General features: G+C 42.4%; 1 protein-coding gene across 1 annotated transcript in view; it reads right to left on the bottom strand.

Annotated features, from left to right (window-relative positions):
* Positions 1-17,601, bottom strand: part of MEGF11 (multiple EGF like domains 11) — a 268,042-nt gene that overhangs the window by 190,275 nt on the left and 60,166 nt on the right. Inside the window, 3 exon segments of the mRNA XM_032699606.1 lie at positions 1,187-1,310; positions 3,185-3,306; positions 5,338-5,448. Of these exon segments, the coding sequence (XP_032555497.1) occupies positions 1,187-1,302 (116 nt within the window). The 5' untranslated portion in view covers positions 1,303-1,310; positions 3,185-3,306; positions 5,338-5,448.

Below are 17,601 nucleotides of genomic sequence, written 5' to 3'. Positions count from 1 at the left end.
CTGCTTGTCTTGTCCCCTCTAGACAGGCCAACCCCAGATGTTCCTTTGCCCTCTCTCACAGTTTTGACAACAATGTTTTTGTTTCTTTAATACCAAAAAGTAAAATCATTACATTGCTCCTTATTAATGTAAAACACTCACAAACCTTGATTATTATTTCACAATCCCGTTTATTATCCAGCAACAGCCCTAACAATCTTTTTCCCTTTGATTTATTAACATCTAACTAACAAAGTCATCTTGGTCAGTACAACCAATCAATTTTGGTATTTAATTTTTGTTTCTCCTTGATTGGGTCTCGAGGTTGCTGACTTTCTTCAGACAAAATCAATATTTTATTCCTGTGCTCTGCATGCACTTCACCTCCCCACACAGACTGCAAATCCCTTCTCCTGCCCAGCCTTTCCTTTGCACTTGCATTACCTGCAAACAGTTAATTCCCTAATTAGGGCCTCAAAACCCAGTGTCATTAAAATATGATTCTATTTTTGCTCTTGTGAAGGGGTTTTATTTTGCTGAAGTGTACAGCAGTGTAGGATTAATAGAAGTGGAAATTTAGCAAGTTAAACAAGTGCAGGACCTCTGGCCTCTGCAAAGAGCCCCTGCATGAAGGTGAACCCCAGCACAGCTTGGGGGTGTCTCTGTGCTCACAGGAACTGTCCTGCTCAGAGCCACTTTTAGGACACTGGAACAATGGAGAGAACAAGAATTACCTGTAAAGGCCTTTCATGCTCAGGCCTTTCATGCACTTTTTGATGCTGACATGGATTTGGAAGGCAGGGCCACAAAATTCAGGCCATGCAGAAACAGCCCCAATGTTGCAGTAGGAAGGGCTTCAAACTTAGTCCAAATCTTGAAGTCTTGTTCAACAACAACCAGACAGAAGCAGGACAGAACAAGGCCAGCATTTCTGTAGGTCTCTCCATGATAAATGCAAACAATTCTCCACTTCAAACTCTGGAGGAGCTTCCCAAAGGACACAACACAAGGATCCATGTTCTGTAGCTGGAGCTTTAGAACAGTTCTTTGGGAGGCTCCAAAACCTCCAAGGCACTCAAAAGTACAATTCCTCTAAAGTAAATCCGTGTTCTTTTCTGAGACAAGGTAGTATTTAGCAAAGTGTGGCTCTCAGTTTGCCTTTGAAATGGTCAGCAAAAAAAATAAAAATTGCCAGGTGACACCTTACCTTTCCCAATGACTACAAACATTTGGATCATCTGGATTTAGGGACAGAGTAGTTTTCAGCAGAAAAGTCAAGATAAGCCCTTTTAGAATCCACTGGAACAGTGTAAGTGCCACCATTGTTGTATCTAGATGGAAAAAAAGAAAGTAGAGCCATTAAAGCCAATTTTGAGGAAAACATCCTTCTCAAGCCTTTTCCTCCTTACTTTTGTGCAAATCCAAATCCTGGGGAGTTATTCACAAACCAAAACACTTGAAAGAGCAATCAACTAAAAAATATCATTTTTAAAAAGTTCAAATCCATTCTAAAAGGAATTTATACACTTCAACCTAATAAACCCAATGAATGTGATGATCCTGCTACCCAAGGTATTGACAGTCCCAATGATTCCTCCAAAGAACATTTCTGATACTGATTGTTTTTATGACTGGCTGGCTGTGCTGACAAATAAATCACTGAGGTGTAAAACAATCCGTTCTTCCATCGAGCTATAGGCAAGTGGAAGAACACCCATATGCCCCCTTTGATTTATTTAAATGGGGTTTACAGGTGTCAATAGAACAGGCTGGGGCTGAGAAATGATTATTGCATGAAGGAAGGAAAATCAATGCACTTTTCAGGTCTTAGATGGGGAATCACTTAAAATTACAGAGGTCAATGCATTGGGGCCCATCATGCAGAACACTGAACATGAATTAAAAATATTTGCATTGAAGCTGAAAAAACATTGTATCAAATTCATTAGGTGTGGTCTCTTCATCATCTTACTGTTCATCTGGTAAATGTACTGACTTACACCTGCTTGTGGCTTTGAAACCAAATTGTGGTGTTTGCCCAGAAGTCCCCAATGACTTCAGTCAAAAAATACAAAATACATAGGAAATACAGAGTTGCTTTTAAATGTGATAGCATCAGAGGTGTTAATCTGTAAAACATTCAGTCAGGAAAAAGTATTTTTAAATATCCACTTCAGGCATTTAACGTGGACACATAATTCACCATTCAAATCAGAAGTCCTAGAAATTATTCCTGGGAAGGAGATTGCCCTAAAAATAGTCTGAATGTTCATACGATCATCAAAAAAACACATGGCTCATTGCCTCGTGGTCCTGAGCAGCCCAGGGATGTGAAGAGGTTTGCTCTGCAGGGCACTGATATACAGCCCAGCATAAAGAGGCCATCACAAAGCAGAATGAAGAGCCAGGAAAGCTGCTCTGAAATTACCTCCTGACTCAAAGCCTTCTTAGCCACTTCAAGGACACCCGTTGTGAATTTGGAGTCAAAATCCCAGTGGGAGCAATAGTTCATCCTTTAAATTATTCCTCAAGCTCTGCTAAACCCAGAGATAGGTCTTAAGCCATGTAAGTCATATTAATGTTAATTAACATGATTTGATGTTAATGTTCCTCATGAAGTGGATTTAAGTCCAGCAGTGACCATTCTTTACCTGAGGGCTGTTCCAAAGCCCCACTGGAACAATGCAAAAGCTCCCTCTGGAAATCCAGAGGGCTGACGAGGCAAGGGGGTGTTTATGGAAAAGCCATTCCACCCCTTTGCTCTAGGAACTGCTCCTCCATGGAGAAAAAGTGTCCTGAAGTGCCCATGGGACACAAGTCCACCAACCCAATGTTCAAACACTCGGAGCTTGTTGGAGAGCAGAGCTGAACTTTCTCTGAGCAAAACAGGGATCAATGGACATGAACCACCCAAGGATGAGGCTCCTCAAGCTCAGAGACAACCCTGTAACACAAATATCATCCAAAGATGCCTTTAACTATCCCACTGCCACCATGTGAGTCATGCCAAAGTGCAGGGGACAGGTTTTCCTGAGCACTGTATTTATAGGTTTTAACTGACCCCCTTTGTTCCTTCTCCACGGCTTTGGGACAGCCAGGACTGAGCAAATGGGGGAGAGAAGAGTTCACTTCAAGACAACCCTGCTCAAGCAAAAGCAAACCTTCAGAGAGGGGGGTTTAAATCAAAACTCAGTTCTGTGCTCACCTTAACTCCTTGAGAGCCTCAGCAGCCTGGGCTGGGGCTGAATTAATTACAGGAGGAAAGACAACCTGACTGGGAACAGGGAATTTATCGCCCGCTCGTCGCCTTCCATCAGTTATCAGCAACTGAAAGATAAATAATAATTAATTCCAAGTAGAAATCAAACTTCTCCCCCATTCTAATTTCTTCTCCTTCAGTAGCAACTGAAAGTAGTGCCCTTGAGACCAGGAGAAAGCAAACTTTCCAGAAAGATTTGCTTATAATCCACTGGATGCTGAGAAAGATGCTCTTAAGACCATCCATTCCTGCTGGAAATTACTGGCTTTTTATATTCAATTTTATATAACCTTTATATTAAAGTACTCCCTAAAAAAATACAAATAAATGAGAATAGAGTCCTGCTGCATCACTCACTCTGAAGAGAATGAGACCTCTCACATTTCACTAAAGCAGTCACATATTTGAATTCTGTAGTTCTCAGAGACCTCAATTTGTTCTTAAGAAAATGATGTGTCAGTTTAGTTTTTAAATCAAACAAACACCACAGAATTATTTATAAGCCTTAATAGCACCTGGCATATTTTTCTGCAATGTATTTGAAAGAGGTTCTAAATTGTTTTCTAAACTTTTAATGCTAATGCCATTTTATTCTCTGTTTGTAAGGGAGCTGCTTTGTGCCAATAATTTCCTAAATTTGTAAGTCAGATCATAGATCAGAACCATCCAACTCCCCAAATCCAGCAGAACCTCATTCATCTCAAGTGTCTCTTTTTGTACCTCAGATGAAATATTTCACTTTGATCACTGTTAATAGAAAAGCCCTCACACCAAAATGGAATGGTTGCTATTACAAGAGTCAGAATAAAACTCTAAAAATAGGAGCACATTTTTTAAAAGCCAACATCAAAAAAGAGCCCAGTAATGACACCTAATAGTGGGTTTGCAGCTTGCCTTGCTCACCACAGCACACACTGAATTCCTGCCCTGGGTCATGTTCTCCAAGGAGGAACATCAACCAGCCTTCCAGGGGGACAATTCCTGGAATGTCACTAAAGATACAGCCAAATTATATCCATATTTCCAGGGCCTGCCCCTCTCCCAGGACAGGCAATCAGCATAATTGACACAAAGGTCCTCTGTGCAATCCCCACGTGGACTCTGACTTCATGTCTCTCCAGGGTTGATTTTTCTTTTCAGGAGTGAAAGGAGTCAATTTAGGTACAATTTAGCAAGAAAGAGAGTCTTTCAATCCAAAATACAACCTGGTGTTCTTTCACAAGTGTCTCACTCGCTGTTAATTAGAACTCATCAGGTATCTGGTGCTCATTAAGGCCATTTTCTCATACCTGGCTCCTTTCTGAATAAATGTCAGTATTTCACTTACAGTACTGATACAGGTCCCTGGTTCCATCACAGAAAAAAAGCCTCAAATCTTAACTACAGGAAATCTAGTAGGTGGCAAATCATTAATTTATTTGTCTGTGGAGTCACTTTACAAACACTTTTGTTGAGGAAACTCTGCTGGGGTTTGCAAAGACACCAGGAGATGCAGATGATCCTTTAAATTAGACAACCATGTGACCCATGTGCAAAGAAAATAAGACCTCAAAGAATCCTTGCTGGGTGAAATAGATAACCTATAAAGGTTTTTCTGGGTGTTGAGGACCTGGTTTTGGTCACATTCCTATGCACTTTAAGTGGCTGAGGGGAGAAAAAGCAAACCAAAACCACAGGTTGAATTTCTCCTCTGCTTCCCTGGCTGACAGGCTGGAAAATCCAACTAAAAATGACCATTAGAGACTTTCCTGTTCAGGGCCAGAGGTGGTAAAACATTTCACTTTGACATCTCTGTCATAAAATATTTCATAACGTGACTTTGACATGAAATTCAAACAGAGTTTCCAGTCCACGACAGAGTTCTAAATTGAAAGCTTTTCTCTCAATTTGGGGTGAATTGAGCTCTAAGCCAGGCAGAAAACCCTAATTTGATGTCCAGCTGTAAACAGGGAAAACATTTACAGAAGTGGCTTTCACTAGCAGGCAATGTTCTTAAATCCTGGTGTGCTTTTGAAGATGTTTAAATGTCCATGCAGCCAATTAACCCTGCCAGAATTTTTCCCACCAGTTTCCAAGGGATGTCGTGTTAAAAGTCTTACCTCAAAGTGCTAAAAATTCCCAGTGGATCCTGTTTTTACTCCTCCCAGCCCATGGAGACACCCAGCACGTTCCCAGGATAGCAGGGGAAAGCTCCTGGATGCTGCTTGGCCCTGGGAACCATGAATTAGGAAAACACTGGTCAGAGGGAGCGTGTTTGGGGGAGTGGGAACAAATCAAGGTAGAAAGGAGATAAATCATGGTAAATAATTAGATATCTCAACATAATCGTGCCATATCACACCCAATACCATTATCCTGCTTCCAGGCAAAGTGACCAGGAAAGGATTTAAGAACAAACATCCCTTTTACACCCTCCCAGACTCCAGAAATTTGTTTCCTTATCATTTCCCACAACATTTTGTTTACATAAGGACTTTTCCTTATGTAACATCCCAACAAGAAAGTTTCATTTCTTTCAGGAAGTTTGATGAAAGACCTTGCAAAAGCCTTCTGGAATTTTAACAGCATCTTCTTGATCCACATATTTCCTTCAAAGAGCTTTAGCAACTTATGAAGCCTTTACAAAGCCACATTGATTCTTCATAAACATATTATATTTATCCAGATAAATAATTTTCTGTGCTGAATTACAGTTTCCACCAAATGTGCACCAAAATTAAAATGGGTGCTAGTATTTGGGTGTGAGCAACGGAGGAAAATGCAAGAGAATAATTAAGCCAGGAAACAAAAAGTTGGATTTCACTGGAGAAGCATTAAAGCGACAGAGGATTTGCTGATTCCAGGATTTCAGTCTCTAAGTAGCAGCAAACTTCCAACGAGCTGCCCTTGGTGCTATCCCTCCTTCTCATCCCATCTGAAATTTTCATGATAGTTTAGGCAAGGGATCATTTAAACACACACTTCATTTGGCTCCACAGCAGGTTTTGCTCGAAACAAGCTGTTATGAAAGCTAAATGAGGCCACGAGTTTCAAAACTCATCGGGGTTTTTTGGATGCCTCCATTTAGGATTAATAACTTGAGATACCATGAAAGGGCTGGAAAAAAAAAAGCAGAGCTTGAGATACCTGCTAAGAAGAGCTTGTTTTACTCTGGGCAGTCAAGAACAAATCCATTCAACCTCACCAGTCACCTCTAAAAGTTGTTGTCGTGACCAACAGAAATATTGCCAATGACAGGCTGCGGTTTTGTTTGTTTTTTAATGAAAATTTAAAGCTGTTTTAAACAGATAAACACTTCCAGGAAGGCTCAGGTACAGAATACAAAAACACTGACAATGTGATTCTTATCATCCGAGCACGGAGAAATCCAAGGGATGGAAGAAGGAGCACAAACACCAGACTGTGCTCTGGGTTCCCTCCATGGCATCTCACACAATTAACGAGGGAGAGGGAAGACAGGAATTAACATGTCATTAACATGGCTCGGCAAATCAAAGAATGAGAGCAAAATTCAGAGTTTGCACAGTTTAGAGGGCAGACATCAGGTACAAAGGGCTGCATCCTGAGTCCTGTTTGCTCAGTCTTAGCAGCCACCACCTCAGCTACCTCATTCCCTAAGCAGGAGCTGGTCAGCACCAAGGAAGGAACCAATTCCATTTCCCAAGATGTCATTTTAGAGGGTTTTTCTTTAAAGCACACCAGGGTCCCAACTGCTGCAGTGCCCTCAGGACCTCCCCTCACATTCTTTGAACCACAGTTGCTCAGTTTTCCATAACTGGGCGGGGGGCTGATTTCAGTGGGATCTGAACATCCGAATCTCTTCAAACTTCTAAGCTGTAAAATACCCCAGTGGGAGCTGCAGTTGGTGCAGTGAACACTGTTACAGTGCCACGGAGAACTTAGGGAGCCTGAAGATCTGCTTTGGTGGCAACACCCTCACCAGCCGATTTCTAGAGTCATTGGGAGCTTGGCTAGAGCAAAGTAGGCATAAATCATGAAGTCAGAGCTCCTCGACCCATCAAATGTTATTTTTGGAAGCTCAGGATTGTTCCTTCAGTGACCTCAGAGGAAAAGTGGGTCAAAATACCACAGAGACATGTCACTAGGCAAGGAATCTGGGCAATTCCTTTAGTTATGGCTCCCAGACAAGAGTGTGCATGTCTGGGACTCTTTAAATCACACTGGCAAAGATTTAAGCCCTGGTGCTGGTTTAGCAGAGTGGGCTGGGCTGAGGTGGTTCAAATTCCACCAGAATTCTGCACCAGTGTTCTCTGTAAGTCAGCACTGAGCCTTCAGCCACAGCCACCAACAGCAGCAGGCTTTGGAACCTCAGATGGAATTTAGGACACACAAGTTCCCAAAGTCTCAGTATCTTCCACAGGGGAAGAGCACAGGTTGTCCTGCCAGGTGCTTTAAAAATCAGCTTATCACAAACTGAAAGGTGATTAGATACTGAAGCAACAACGTGTAAACATGTCTGGCATTTGCCATCCACTCTGTGAAATCCACACCAGCACACAGAGAGACGCAGACCCAGGATTTTGTCAGCATCACACAAACCCCACGAGCCCTTGTGCAAAGCACAACTAGCAACCCAAAGAGTTATTATTCACTACCACACTGAACTTCCTTTTCTGAAATAATTGAATAGTTAATCAATAGTCCAGCAGAAATATAATGAAAATATTACATTAACAACACCTAAAAACATTGCTGAACCGGTGCCCAAAGCCAGATAACTGCTGGCTCCTTGTCAGGAAGGTCAGCTTGGAAAAAGATTATCTGTGATTTTCTGCCCATAATTTCGTACTTGTACTCAACTACCAGTGTAAATTTGGAAGGCAGCCCTTTGAACAGTTGGCCCTTGAAGTTATTAATCCAAACTCAGGCCCCCTGAAACCCTCGTGTTCCTCCCAGTGCCCAAGCCCTGAGCTGCTCTTCCAAGCCCTGCCAGTCCGGACAGGGGATGGCTGATGTTCCAACGGCGCTTCCTGCCAAAAGCAAGTTGGTGTTGGCAGGATTTGAGAGCAAAATCCTGGGCCTCTGAAGTATTTCAAGAGAAAACAACCTCCTGCAAGCTGAGAGATCCTCCTGGGGCGGCTTTCTCTGAACCCTCTCCACTAAAACACGGTAAACAAGGAAAGTCTGGAAGAGCCACTTTGTGTATTTGGCTGCTCAACCCTCTGCCCTGATCCCACCATCCCAGTGCTCCAGGAGGGATGGCCAGGGAAGGCAGGCAGGCTCTGATATCCCAAGGCAGACAGGCTCTGATATCCCCTCCACTGAGCCCAGTCCTCTGCTCAGTGGAATGTTAAAGCTGCTGAAGCTGTGTGGGGAGTCACTGGCTCCTGACTGAACAGTATATTTATTTTTATATATATTTATATCCCCTATCCCATGAATTTTCCCGAGATGCCTCCACAGACATTCCTTCATAAGAGAAAGGAGCTGACACACATCAAAAACCCTCAGCTCTTGAGAAGCCAAGTGAGCTTGAAGTGAGCTCACAAGCAGCCACCCACCCAAACAATTGCAACATGGGTTTCCTCAGACACTTGGAGAGCCACAACGGCCTCGTGTCCCCAGAATACCCAGGAAAAATAAAGCAAACATTTTTCTAAATATTCTAAATATTTAGTTAAAAAACCCCAACCATTTATTGCAAGTGAATTTTTCACAGCATCGAAAGAGTGCACATGAAGTTGACCTGAAAATGGGAGTAAGGAGCAATGAAATCAAAGGGTGTTCAACAGACACACAGTGAAATAAATAAACTGTGATTCTCTGAAAGTCAGGAAACCAAAAAAAAAAAAAGTGGTTTGAAAATGTAGAATATCTTTTATGGTTATATATTTCTTAAAATTACTTCTATTTGTCAAGAACAATTGGCCCCTTCTTTTTGTCTTCATTTATCTCAGTGGAAAATAAAATGGAACAAACAGCAAAAAAGTCCCAAGTACAGTGAACAGCTGAGCCAGGGACAAATTAAGTAACACAGATTGATGGCTGTTGATCTCCAGCAGCACCATCACATCCCAGTGCTACAGCTCATATTTCATTTAAAGACCTGTCTCTCCTTTTCCAAACAGTGCAGTATTTCTGGGAGAAGGCTGATTTGCAAGCCTTGGAGCTGCACTGACAATCCAGACTCAGTTTTCCCAATTTGGCTTTAAAGTTGGTGGACTCCTTGAACTTTTGGGGTATCAACTGAAATAAAGCAAAACCAAACACTGGAATAAAATGAACACTAAAGCTGAATATGTATTTTTTTTTAAATGCTGCTTTTTATCTTCAGTATCTTTATAAAACAGGAAGGAACCAATGTTTGCTACCTCTGCATCAATACCTTTGCTGACCCCACTGGTCCAATATGTTCAGCTGCTCTCCTGGGGGTTTTCCAGAGCTTTATCCTCCCTGGCATTCCCTGTTACAGCAGCACGTGGATGTCCCTCTTCCCCCATTCCATTTTCCTCTCAGCCTCTTGCAATCTTCATCTAAGAGTTTTTAACTCCATAGATATCAAAGACATTGATAGCCCATGCAGAATATAAATTTTTCTACAGATGTCTGTTAAATATAAACGTTAAATCAATTTTTACATTTCTAATGGCTTAAGAATTAGAGTGGCCACATAAAAACTGCCAATTTTACTCGAAATAAAAGAGCTTTTCTCAGAAGCTGCAACAACCCTTTGTGTTTTCCTGTGTTTCTTACAGGACATACATGGAGCAGCATCAATACTGGAGGGTTGGTATTTGGTTCAATCATCTCAAAGCGGAAAGCCTCAACTTTGGGGTCCAAAAAATGTACCTGATTTTCAGAGCCCAAATCTCTGTGTGAGAATCAGGGTGGTCACTCAGCCTCCTGGCTAGAAACTCCTGGATTTGGGCATCCAACATGGAAAACAGGCTGAGCAGACTTGCCCTCCTCTAGGACACAGAGCTGTGCCATGGAGAAGGTCCTGGTGTGGGAGGGTCTTTGCAATCCCTGTTGGTCATTGCTATGAGGGGGAAAAAAGCTGCAGAATATTGCTGCTTAACTATCCACAGTGCCTAAAGCTCATCTCCCAAAAAACACCTCTGAAGGAGGCTCAAGATGCACAGGAAAATGTGAGGTCATTTATGTCCCAGCAAGGCAAGACTCAGACCCCAAATCCCTTTCCATGCCTTGACTCCCTTGTGAACCAGGATGGAGAGTGCTGGGCCTCCAGGACCCCCCTGGGGCTCGGGGAGAGCATTTTGAGAAGCAAAATGTCTTAATCCAGACCTAAACCTGGATTAAGTCCAGGGCCCAGGAACAGCCTCTGTGGAGCCCCCAACCAGCACCCACTGAGCAGGGTCTGACTGGGCTGAGAGGGGCAAAACATCCCAGCCTGACACTGCTGTCCCTGTTCGCTGCTCCTGGTAGAGCAGGGAAAGGAGAAGACTGCAGCCAAAACACCCAGCAGATCCAAACAGTCCTCCAAAATATCCTCACCTTTCCAGGAACCATCACAGCCCCTGTTCGAGCAGTAACTGGAGAGATAAATGAGAACATGACCCCAGCCTTATTTAATTTTCCATCACTATGCAAAGCCCTTGACTCTGCTGTCTCCATGACCTACTTTATCTATTGTTTATTTCTTTTTTTTTCTTTTCCAGGAAATTGTTCATTAAGGATAAGAGCACCTGGTTTACAGTAACAGGGCACTGTGCAAAATGTCTGTCCAAGAGCTGAGGGAGGAACAGTCAGGGATAAATCACAAAGAATTGAGGGGCTGCAGGGGAGGATCTTAGGCAGAAGAAGGAAAGAAGATGCAAGGGCTGAAGGATCTACTGGTGTAAATGGCTGAATTCACCGAGTTCACTGTGTGCCAAACTGAATCTGGAGAGGATTTGCACATGCCAGCTCAGTCTGATGCAGATGGAACTGGAGCTACTCAGGTTAGAGCAAGTGTTTGCTTCCTGGCAGGAAAAGAGGAGCTGGAAAAATCCCTACGGACAAAACCAGACCTGAACAACTGGTGCCTGCAACCACCTTGGCTTCCTGTTCCCCCTCTTCCTAAATTGGACACTGAAAACTTATTTAACTACTTTGAGAAAAGAAGGTTAACAAAAAATTATAACAGACTTCATGGGGCAATTTTAGAGCTTCATTTCTGTCATTTTACAGATGTACCAATTAAGGGGTTTTTCCACAAGGTAAGACAAGCACAGTTTTCTCTCTGTGTTCTTCCCTCACCATCATCATCAGCTGAGTGCTCTGACTGAGCCCTCTCCAGGTTGCTCTCAGCCCCACAGCACTCAGATGATGGAAGAGAACACTTCCCTTTATTAACCTTCATTAACCTCTCTGCAGAGGCCAAAAAATTGGAGCTTAATAGTTGCTTATACATTTTTTACCTTAGTGTATGACAAGCTTAACACAGCTTACTCTGAGCTGAGACTCTCTGAGCAAACACCCCTTACAAATATCCTGCTAAACAAAACCAATGCCAAGTTCTCCTCTCCACAGTGGGCACACAAGGCTGGCAGGAAACAAGGGAGTTCCCCATTTTCCTCTCCTCTCCCATCAGATACAATTTCAGTACAAGGCATAAGCCTTGAGGCTTTTGGTTTGGTTAGCACCAAACTTGTGGACAACTTATATTTTTAAGTATGATCTAATAATCTTGGTCTCTCTCCAGAGCACAGAACTGAAGGTTTTCTAGTAATGAAGGTTTTCTAAGGTCTCCTCATTCCATCTGCCCCAGTTCTTCAGGTACCATCTGTGAGTGCTGTTTGCCTCCTCAGACATTCTTCTGACCATCATCTTGTTATCTCCCATCCTGCTGCCCAAAACCTCTCTGGAAATCCCATTTAAAACTGGTTGGGGATTTCTTCCCAGGATCAACAGCCACTTGCCCTTTCCAGAACTCCCTGCAGGCAATTGTATCTCTACTCCCCTTCCAAGGGAACCTCTGCAGCCTCTGGCTCTTCACTGCCAATTCCAGAGCTCCTGGGACTCTAGGGGTGCCAGGAGCTGCAGGGTGAAGGGTCAAGATCCTGTAATTTGGTGATCCCTCTTTTACCACTGAACACGAAACATTTTCTCTGTGGATGAAAATGTCTGAACTTTGAGTTTAGGATCAGTGGAATCAGGATTGGTGACTGTACACTCTCTTCTTGCCCCTCATTAGACTCTTACTGGCCTTAATCCCCTCTTCCTCCTGTCTTTCATCCCACATGGTATTGCTTCTTTCCCTGGAATTCCTTTCTTCAGACAGGGAGAAGCCAAACCACAGCTCATCTCTTCCTAAAGCAACACTTTCCATGATTTCAAAACACAGCCCCAAAGTATTTGAATAAATCACCAGTGACTGTTTTACATCCCAGGCCATTCAAAGAGCTCCTCACACTGCTTTTGGAGGAATGTGTTGTTAATACACCTTGAAATACCCTCTGGATTTTCTCCCAAGGGCTGAGGAGTTAAATGCCCTCCTCCCAAGCCAAAGCAGACAGAGCCACAAACGGGGATGGGGAGATGTTGTGTTTTGCTGTTTGTTTGTTTGTTTGAGTTGGGAGCCACCCACCAGCCCAGACATCGATTTCTCAGCCCATTCCAATTCTTTGGTTTGCTAACCAGGCACTCCAGCAGAAGGTGGGAGTAGGAAGGAGTAGGTGGGAACCAGAGCAGGCAGAAGTTCTTAGAACATTACTCTAAAAGCTGAAAATTGCAAATTGATTTTTAAAAATTATAGTAAACTTCTCACTTTTTCAGACTTTTTTTTTTTTTTTAAATACTGACTCTGACAGAGATTTTTACATTTTCTCTGTCTTCAAGTTCCTTCTCAGAAGGGTATGGTCAAAATAAGCCCTTCGGACCTTTAACATCTCAATGAAAACAGCCACGAAAAGGCCAGCTGGAAATCTGGAGAGGGATTTAGCTCTAAAAGATGTTCACACTTCCCAATCTAAACAAAATATTTACCAGGAATATCTCACCTTATTACCACGAACTGAAATTTCAGGCAACTGAACAGACTAATCACATACACAGACTTTAAAAACCAGGCTTTTCATGTTCTTAAGTATAAGCAATTAAGGGTAAGAGTAACGTTTCATAATTATGTCATTGATCTCAATTCCTTCTCATTTTCCTATGAAAGCACTGCACTTACATAAGACACATCTGAGGTTGTTCCTGTTGCTCAGATCTACATTTGTTCCAATCAAATATTCACCTCATGACTTGTGGGCTTGTTTTTTTTTTGCTTTTTTAGTTTTTGCCTCCACATGAAATTTAAATTTGGGAAGTCTGAATGTATCATTACCTTTGAAAAAAGTCCTGAAAACTCATTTAAAAAAAAAAAAAAAAAAAAAAAAAGTCCTAGGGAGCTATGGGAAATTGTGTCTTAGGCTGGCCTATTAATTAAAATCAACTATGCCACATTATTTCCACTGTTCAGAAGTATCTGCCTACAGATCTTAGAATCTTTTTCCCAGTGATTAAAATCGGGAGGAAAAAATCCCAAATCTCTCCCCTCTTTCATGTGGAGCCGCACAGCACACGCTTTGCCAGCTCTCAAAGTCCATTAAAGCATCACCTTGGAAAGAGAGGCAGAGCAGGGCCCAGGAGTGGTTTGTGGGAGGCTCCTGGTGTTCAAAGCACCCCCAGCCAGGGCCACTTTGGCTCACTCACCGTGAGGATCCCTGGGAGCAGGAAATCAATAATATCAGTAGGAAATGCTGGGCTGTTGCTAAGAATCTTGCTACAAACTTATCTGCCTTTGATCAGGCCCAGCTGACTGCTAATGACATTTAATGTTAATTAATGAAAATACAAGTTCTTCAGAGAATTATCTAATTATGGACTTAAAAAAATGAAGTCTGTAATAAATGTAACTTCTGTTTAGATCAATGGCTCTTGTTTAGGATACTCTAAGAAGACACTGGGATTATGAGTCACCTTTAGCTCCAGTTTCTCCTGCCTTACAGGACCACTTGGAGCAGATGAGCCACGTCATAAATGATTCCCAATTCCAAAGGCTGCAGGTAAATCCTTCCTCAGCTCTGGGACGGCACCAACAGAATATTTTACGACATTCTCTTTTGACAAAGGGTGACTGACAGCAAAGCAGCACGACTGAAGTTCCTGACAAAATAAATAAGTGGGGAGATTAAGCAGGGATTTCAAAGGAATGACTGCAATCCTTAGGGAACAGCTATTACAGGAGGAGAAGGATTTCATTAGCTCCTGAATGCAACACTTTGCCACCACTCACTTTGCCTGCCTGAGACCCCAGACACAGAGAAACATCTACATCTAAAAATATTCCAATTTGATGTAAAGATGTCTAAGAAACTTTTCCTGATTGTCAGGAGGTGAAGGGAAAATTGTCATTATTATAAAATGCCGTGGGATTCACCAGAAACATCGGGTCTGGTTTAATATGGCTGGGCCTAAACTAGGAAAGAAGGGTGGAATAAATGTGTTGTATTAACACCCATATGGCAGCTTTTACAGTTAATAGTCATGTCAGTTAGCTCCCATTTCCCAAGACATTATGGCTTTGAGAAATATATATATATATAAATTGGGAAATATATATCCTAATGCTCCTGCTTAATATCAGCTGCACATAGTAACTGAGCCCCTGGGTTTGGTGAGAAAACTCTAATCCCAGAATCTTAGAATACACCTGACTTGCAACAGCCTTTTCCAATACAGATGAGGAAAAAAGGAACACCTGTCATATTTTCTCTCTGACACCCATACAGAGTAGCTTTATAATATTCAGAAATTGTCAATATTCTTACAGCAGCTCCATTAGTCCCACACAGGACATTCCCTGTTCAGTGGCACACTCTTGTCAGCAAGAGTGGAGAACACTGAACTTAGAAGTAAACTGAGGTTTCCAATACTCTAAATTCCGGGGGAAAATAGGAGACACACAGAGGGGAATAATAATAATAATAATAACAATCTTGCTTCATGTCTCAGAGTTGGGTTTATTTTGAAACTGCTGAGAGCAGAAGGTTGGCTAAAGAGGTGCCACTTGTTCTTGCCCCAGATGTGAAGGAGCTGCTGTGCTCAATACCCAGTGATTAATGATTGCCTGCAATCAGCCCTGCAAATCACTGGCATTGAGTGACAGAAGGATCCCGTGCCATCACACAGCCCCACATCTGAGCCTTGTTCTGGGACACTCTGCTCCTCATGTTGCCATTTTTGGTGCCCTGAGTGGCCTCAGAAAAAAAAAAATAATAAAAAAAAAAGGGCTTTATGATGTTCATGAATAAACAAGTTTTCACGTGAGAGAGGTTTCTATTCCTTTCTGCCAGATTTATTTCTCTGTTCACTCCTGACCTCTCCCATCCCACTCCACCTTGTAGAAGCACTGCCTTGTGCAAATGGTCAGACATTTTTCCATCTCTGCACAAAAATACCTCATTGAATCAGTGCTGGAAGCCCTGACTAGAACCAGACCTCTCTTCTCTGTCACATCCATACGAGCCTCTACCTCACAGCAAAGATTCACTTTGTTAGGCCCTGGCTGTACATCTTTGCATTTGTTTTATCAAGTTTCTTGCTGTTACTACAGTCCACCAGGTCATCCAGCTCTTCCTCTATTAAAACCCAGTCCTGAGAAGCTCATTAGCCTCCTAAATTAAACCTGGAATGCCAGTCTAGCAAGCAAGGGGCAGGCAAGAACTCTGATACCCCTTAGTTTTCCCAGATGAAAATCCTCCAACATAATAAATGAGGAAAAAAGGAAAGAAAAGGATTGTAGAATCAAACATTCATTTTTACAAATTCTTCTTAATCACCTCAAGTTGTCTTTGATCATCCAAAGCTCACACCTAGAAAACAAATACAATTTCTGGGTTCATATTAGTTATAGGCTAAGGAGGATTAATTTCTTTATGGATAAATAGCTGGATGCTCATAATTCAATATAAAACAGTAAAACTGAGGGTGATAAAGCTGCCCAGGAGCAGCACAGGGCAGGGGGTGTGAGCTGAGGAACGTGGAACAGGAATGCCTTGGAAGGAAATGATAGTTTAAGTCTTAGCAAAAGATGGAACAACATCATAACTGTCAGAGCAATTTTCCACATGGGTAGTTTAACACCTGAACTATTGCTTGTTTTTGAGGCAGAACCATTCCCAGCTTCTGTCTGTTCTCCTCGGAATCAACAGCACTCGGGGATGTGTCATAAACAGTGTTTGCCTCAAGGAGCCAAGCACGGAGGTGGGGACTTAATGAGCAAACAGGAGGTCCTTAACAACACAAAAACAGAGAGGTTGGTTCGTTTTCTGCAAACATCTGGGTTGTAAATAACTGTAGGCTCCATAGAGATGATCATTAGACTGCTCTCACTTAATGTCATAAAGATTGAGGTATTAATTTTAATTAAATGGGACCATAATTTCCAGTTTTGCATGTGAATAGAATCTTCCTCTGTTACCTGGTACCTCAGGAATGCAGCAGCAATGACAACATTCCTGTGGCATCTCATCTCACATCTCCTACTTCTCACAGGAAAAACTGTCTAAACAGCTTTGTTTGTCAGGTATTTTTAAAGGTTTTTCATAGTTCAACAGCAGTGCACAAAGAAAGTTTCATTTCAAAATAAAAAAACAGACGACTTATTTATTATAGGAAGTTTCCAGATTCAAAACAGCTCAGTTGTTTTCGTGGTCTAAGAGAAATCTAAAACAAATTGTGAGGTGTAAAAGAATAATTTGTTTCCAATGGTTAATCCTTCAAAAAGCCACAGGGAAAGCGACTCAGGATGCAGAAATCATTAATGGCAGAGTGATTGCTGAGCTCTATTCCTAGAAACAAAGAAATCAGGCTTCAGCTGCTCCCAGGGCAGGTGAGTTCTGGCTGACCTACAGGGAGGACTCTGAAAAGGCTCATTCAGAATCCAATCAAACTGCTGGTGTGGGAAGAGAAAGGCCGAGTATAATTTTCTAGAAAATACTCTTTAAATGGTTCCAGCCACACTTTTCTACCTCACATCCTTTCTTCAAGTTATTTTGATTCCTAACAGGTTTCATTTTCGTGGAACTGTCCTTTAAGGACCAGGTGAGTCACTCACACCGACTGCAGTGCCCAGTCAGGGCTGGATGTGCAGGAGGAGAAGCCACGAGCAGCTCAGCCCCAAGTGCAGGTGCTGTGGTGAAGATCCACATCCCACAAGGAGCCCAAGCCCAGGAGGGTGAAATCCCAGCCCCTGGCAAAAATACCAATGGACACAAGGCAAAGAAAGCACCAAGCAACCTCTAGGAAAAAAAAAAAAATATCCTTCCAGAAGCCTAAAGTGTCCCAGTTTCCAGCCATGGAGAACATGATCACCTGGTTTGTGACACAGAACCTTCAGGACACTCAGTGCCTAC

This window comes from Chiroxiphia lanceolata, chromosome 12, assembly GCF_009829145.1.
Source record: "Chiroxiphia lanceolata isolate bChiLan1 chromosome 12, bChiLan1.pri, whole genome shotgun sequence".
NCBI lineage: Eukaryota > Metazoa > Chordata > Aves > Passeriformes > Pipridae > Chiroxiphia > Chiroxiphia lanceolata.
This window is presented reverse-complemented; position numbering and strand designations above follow the sequence as displayed.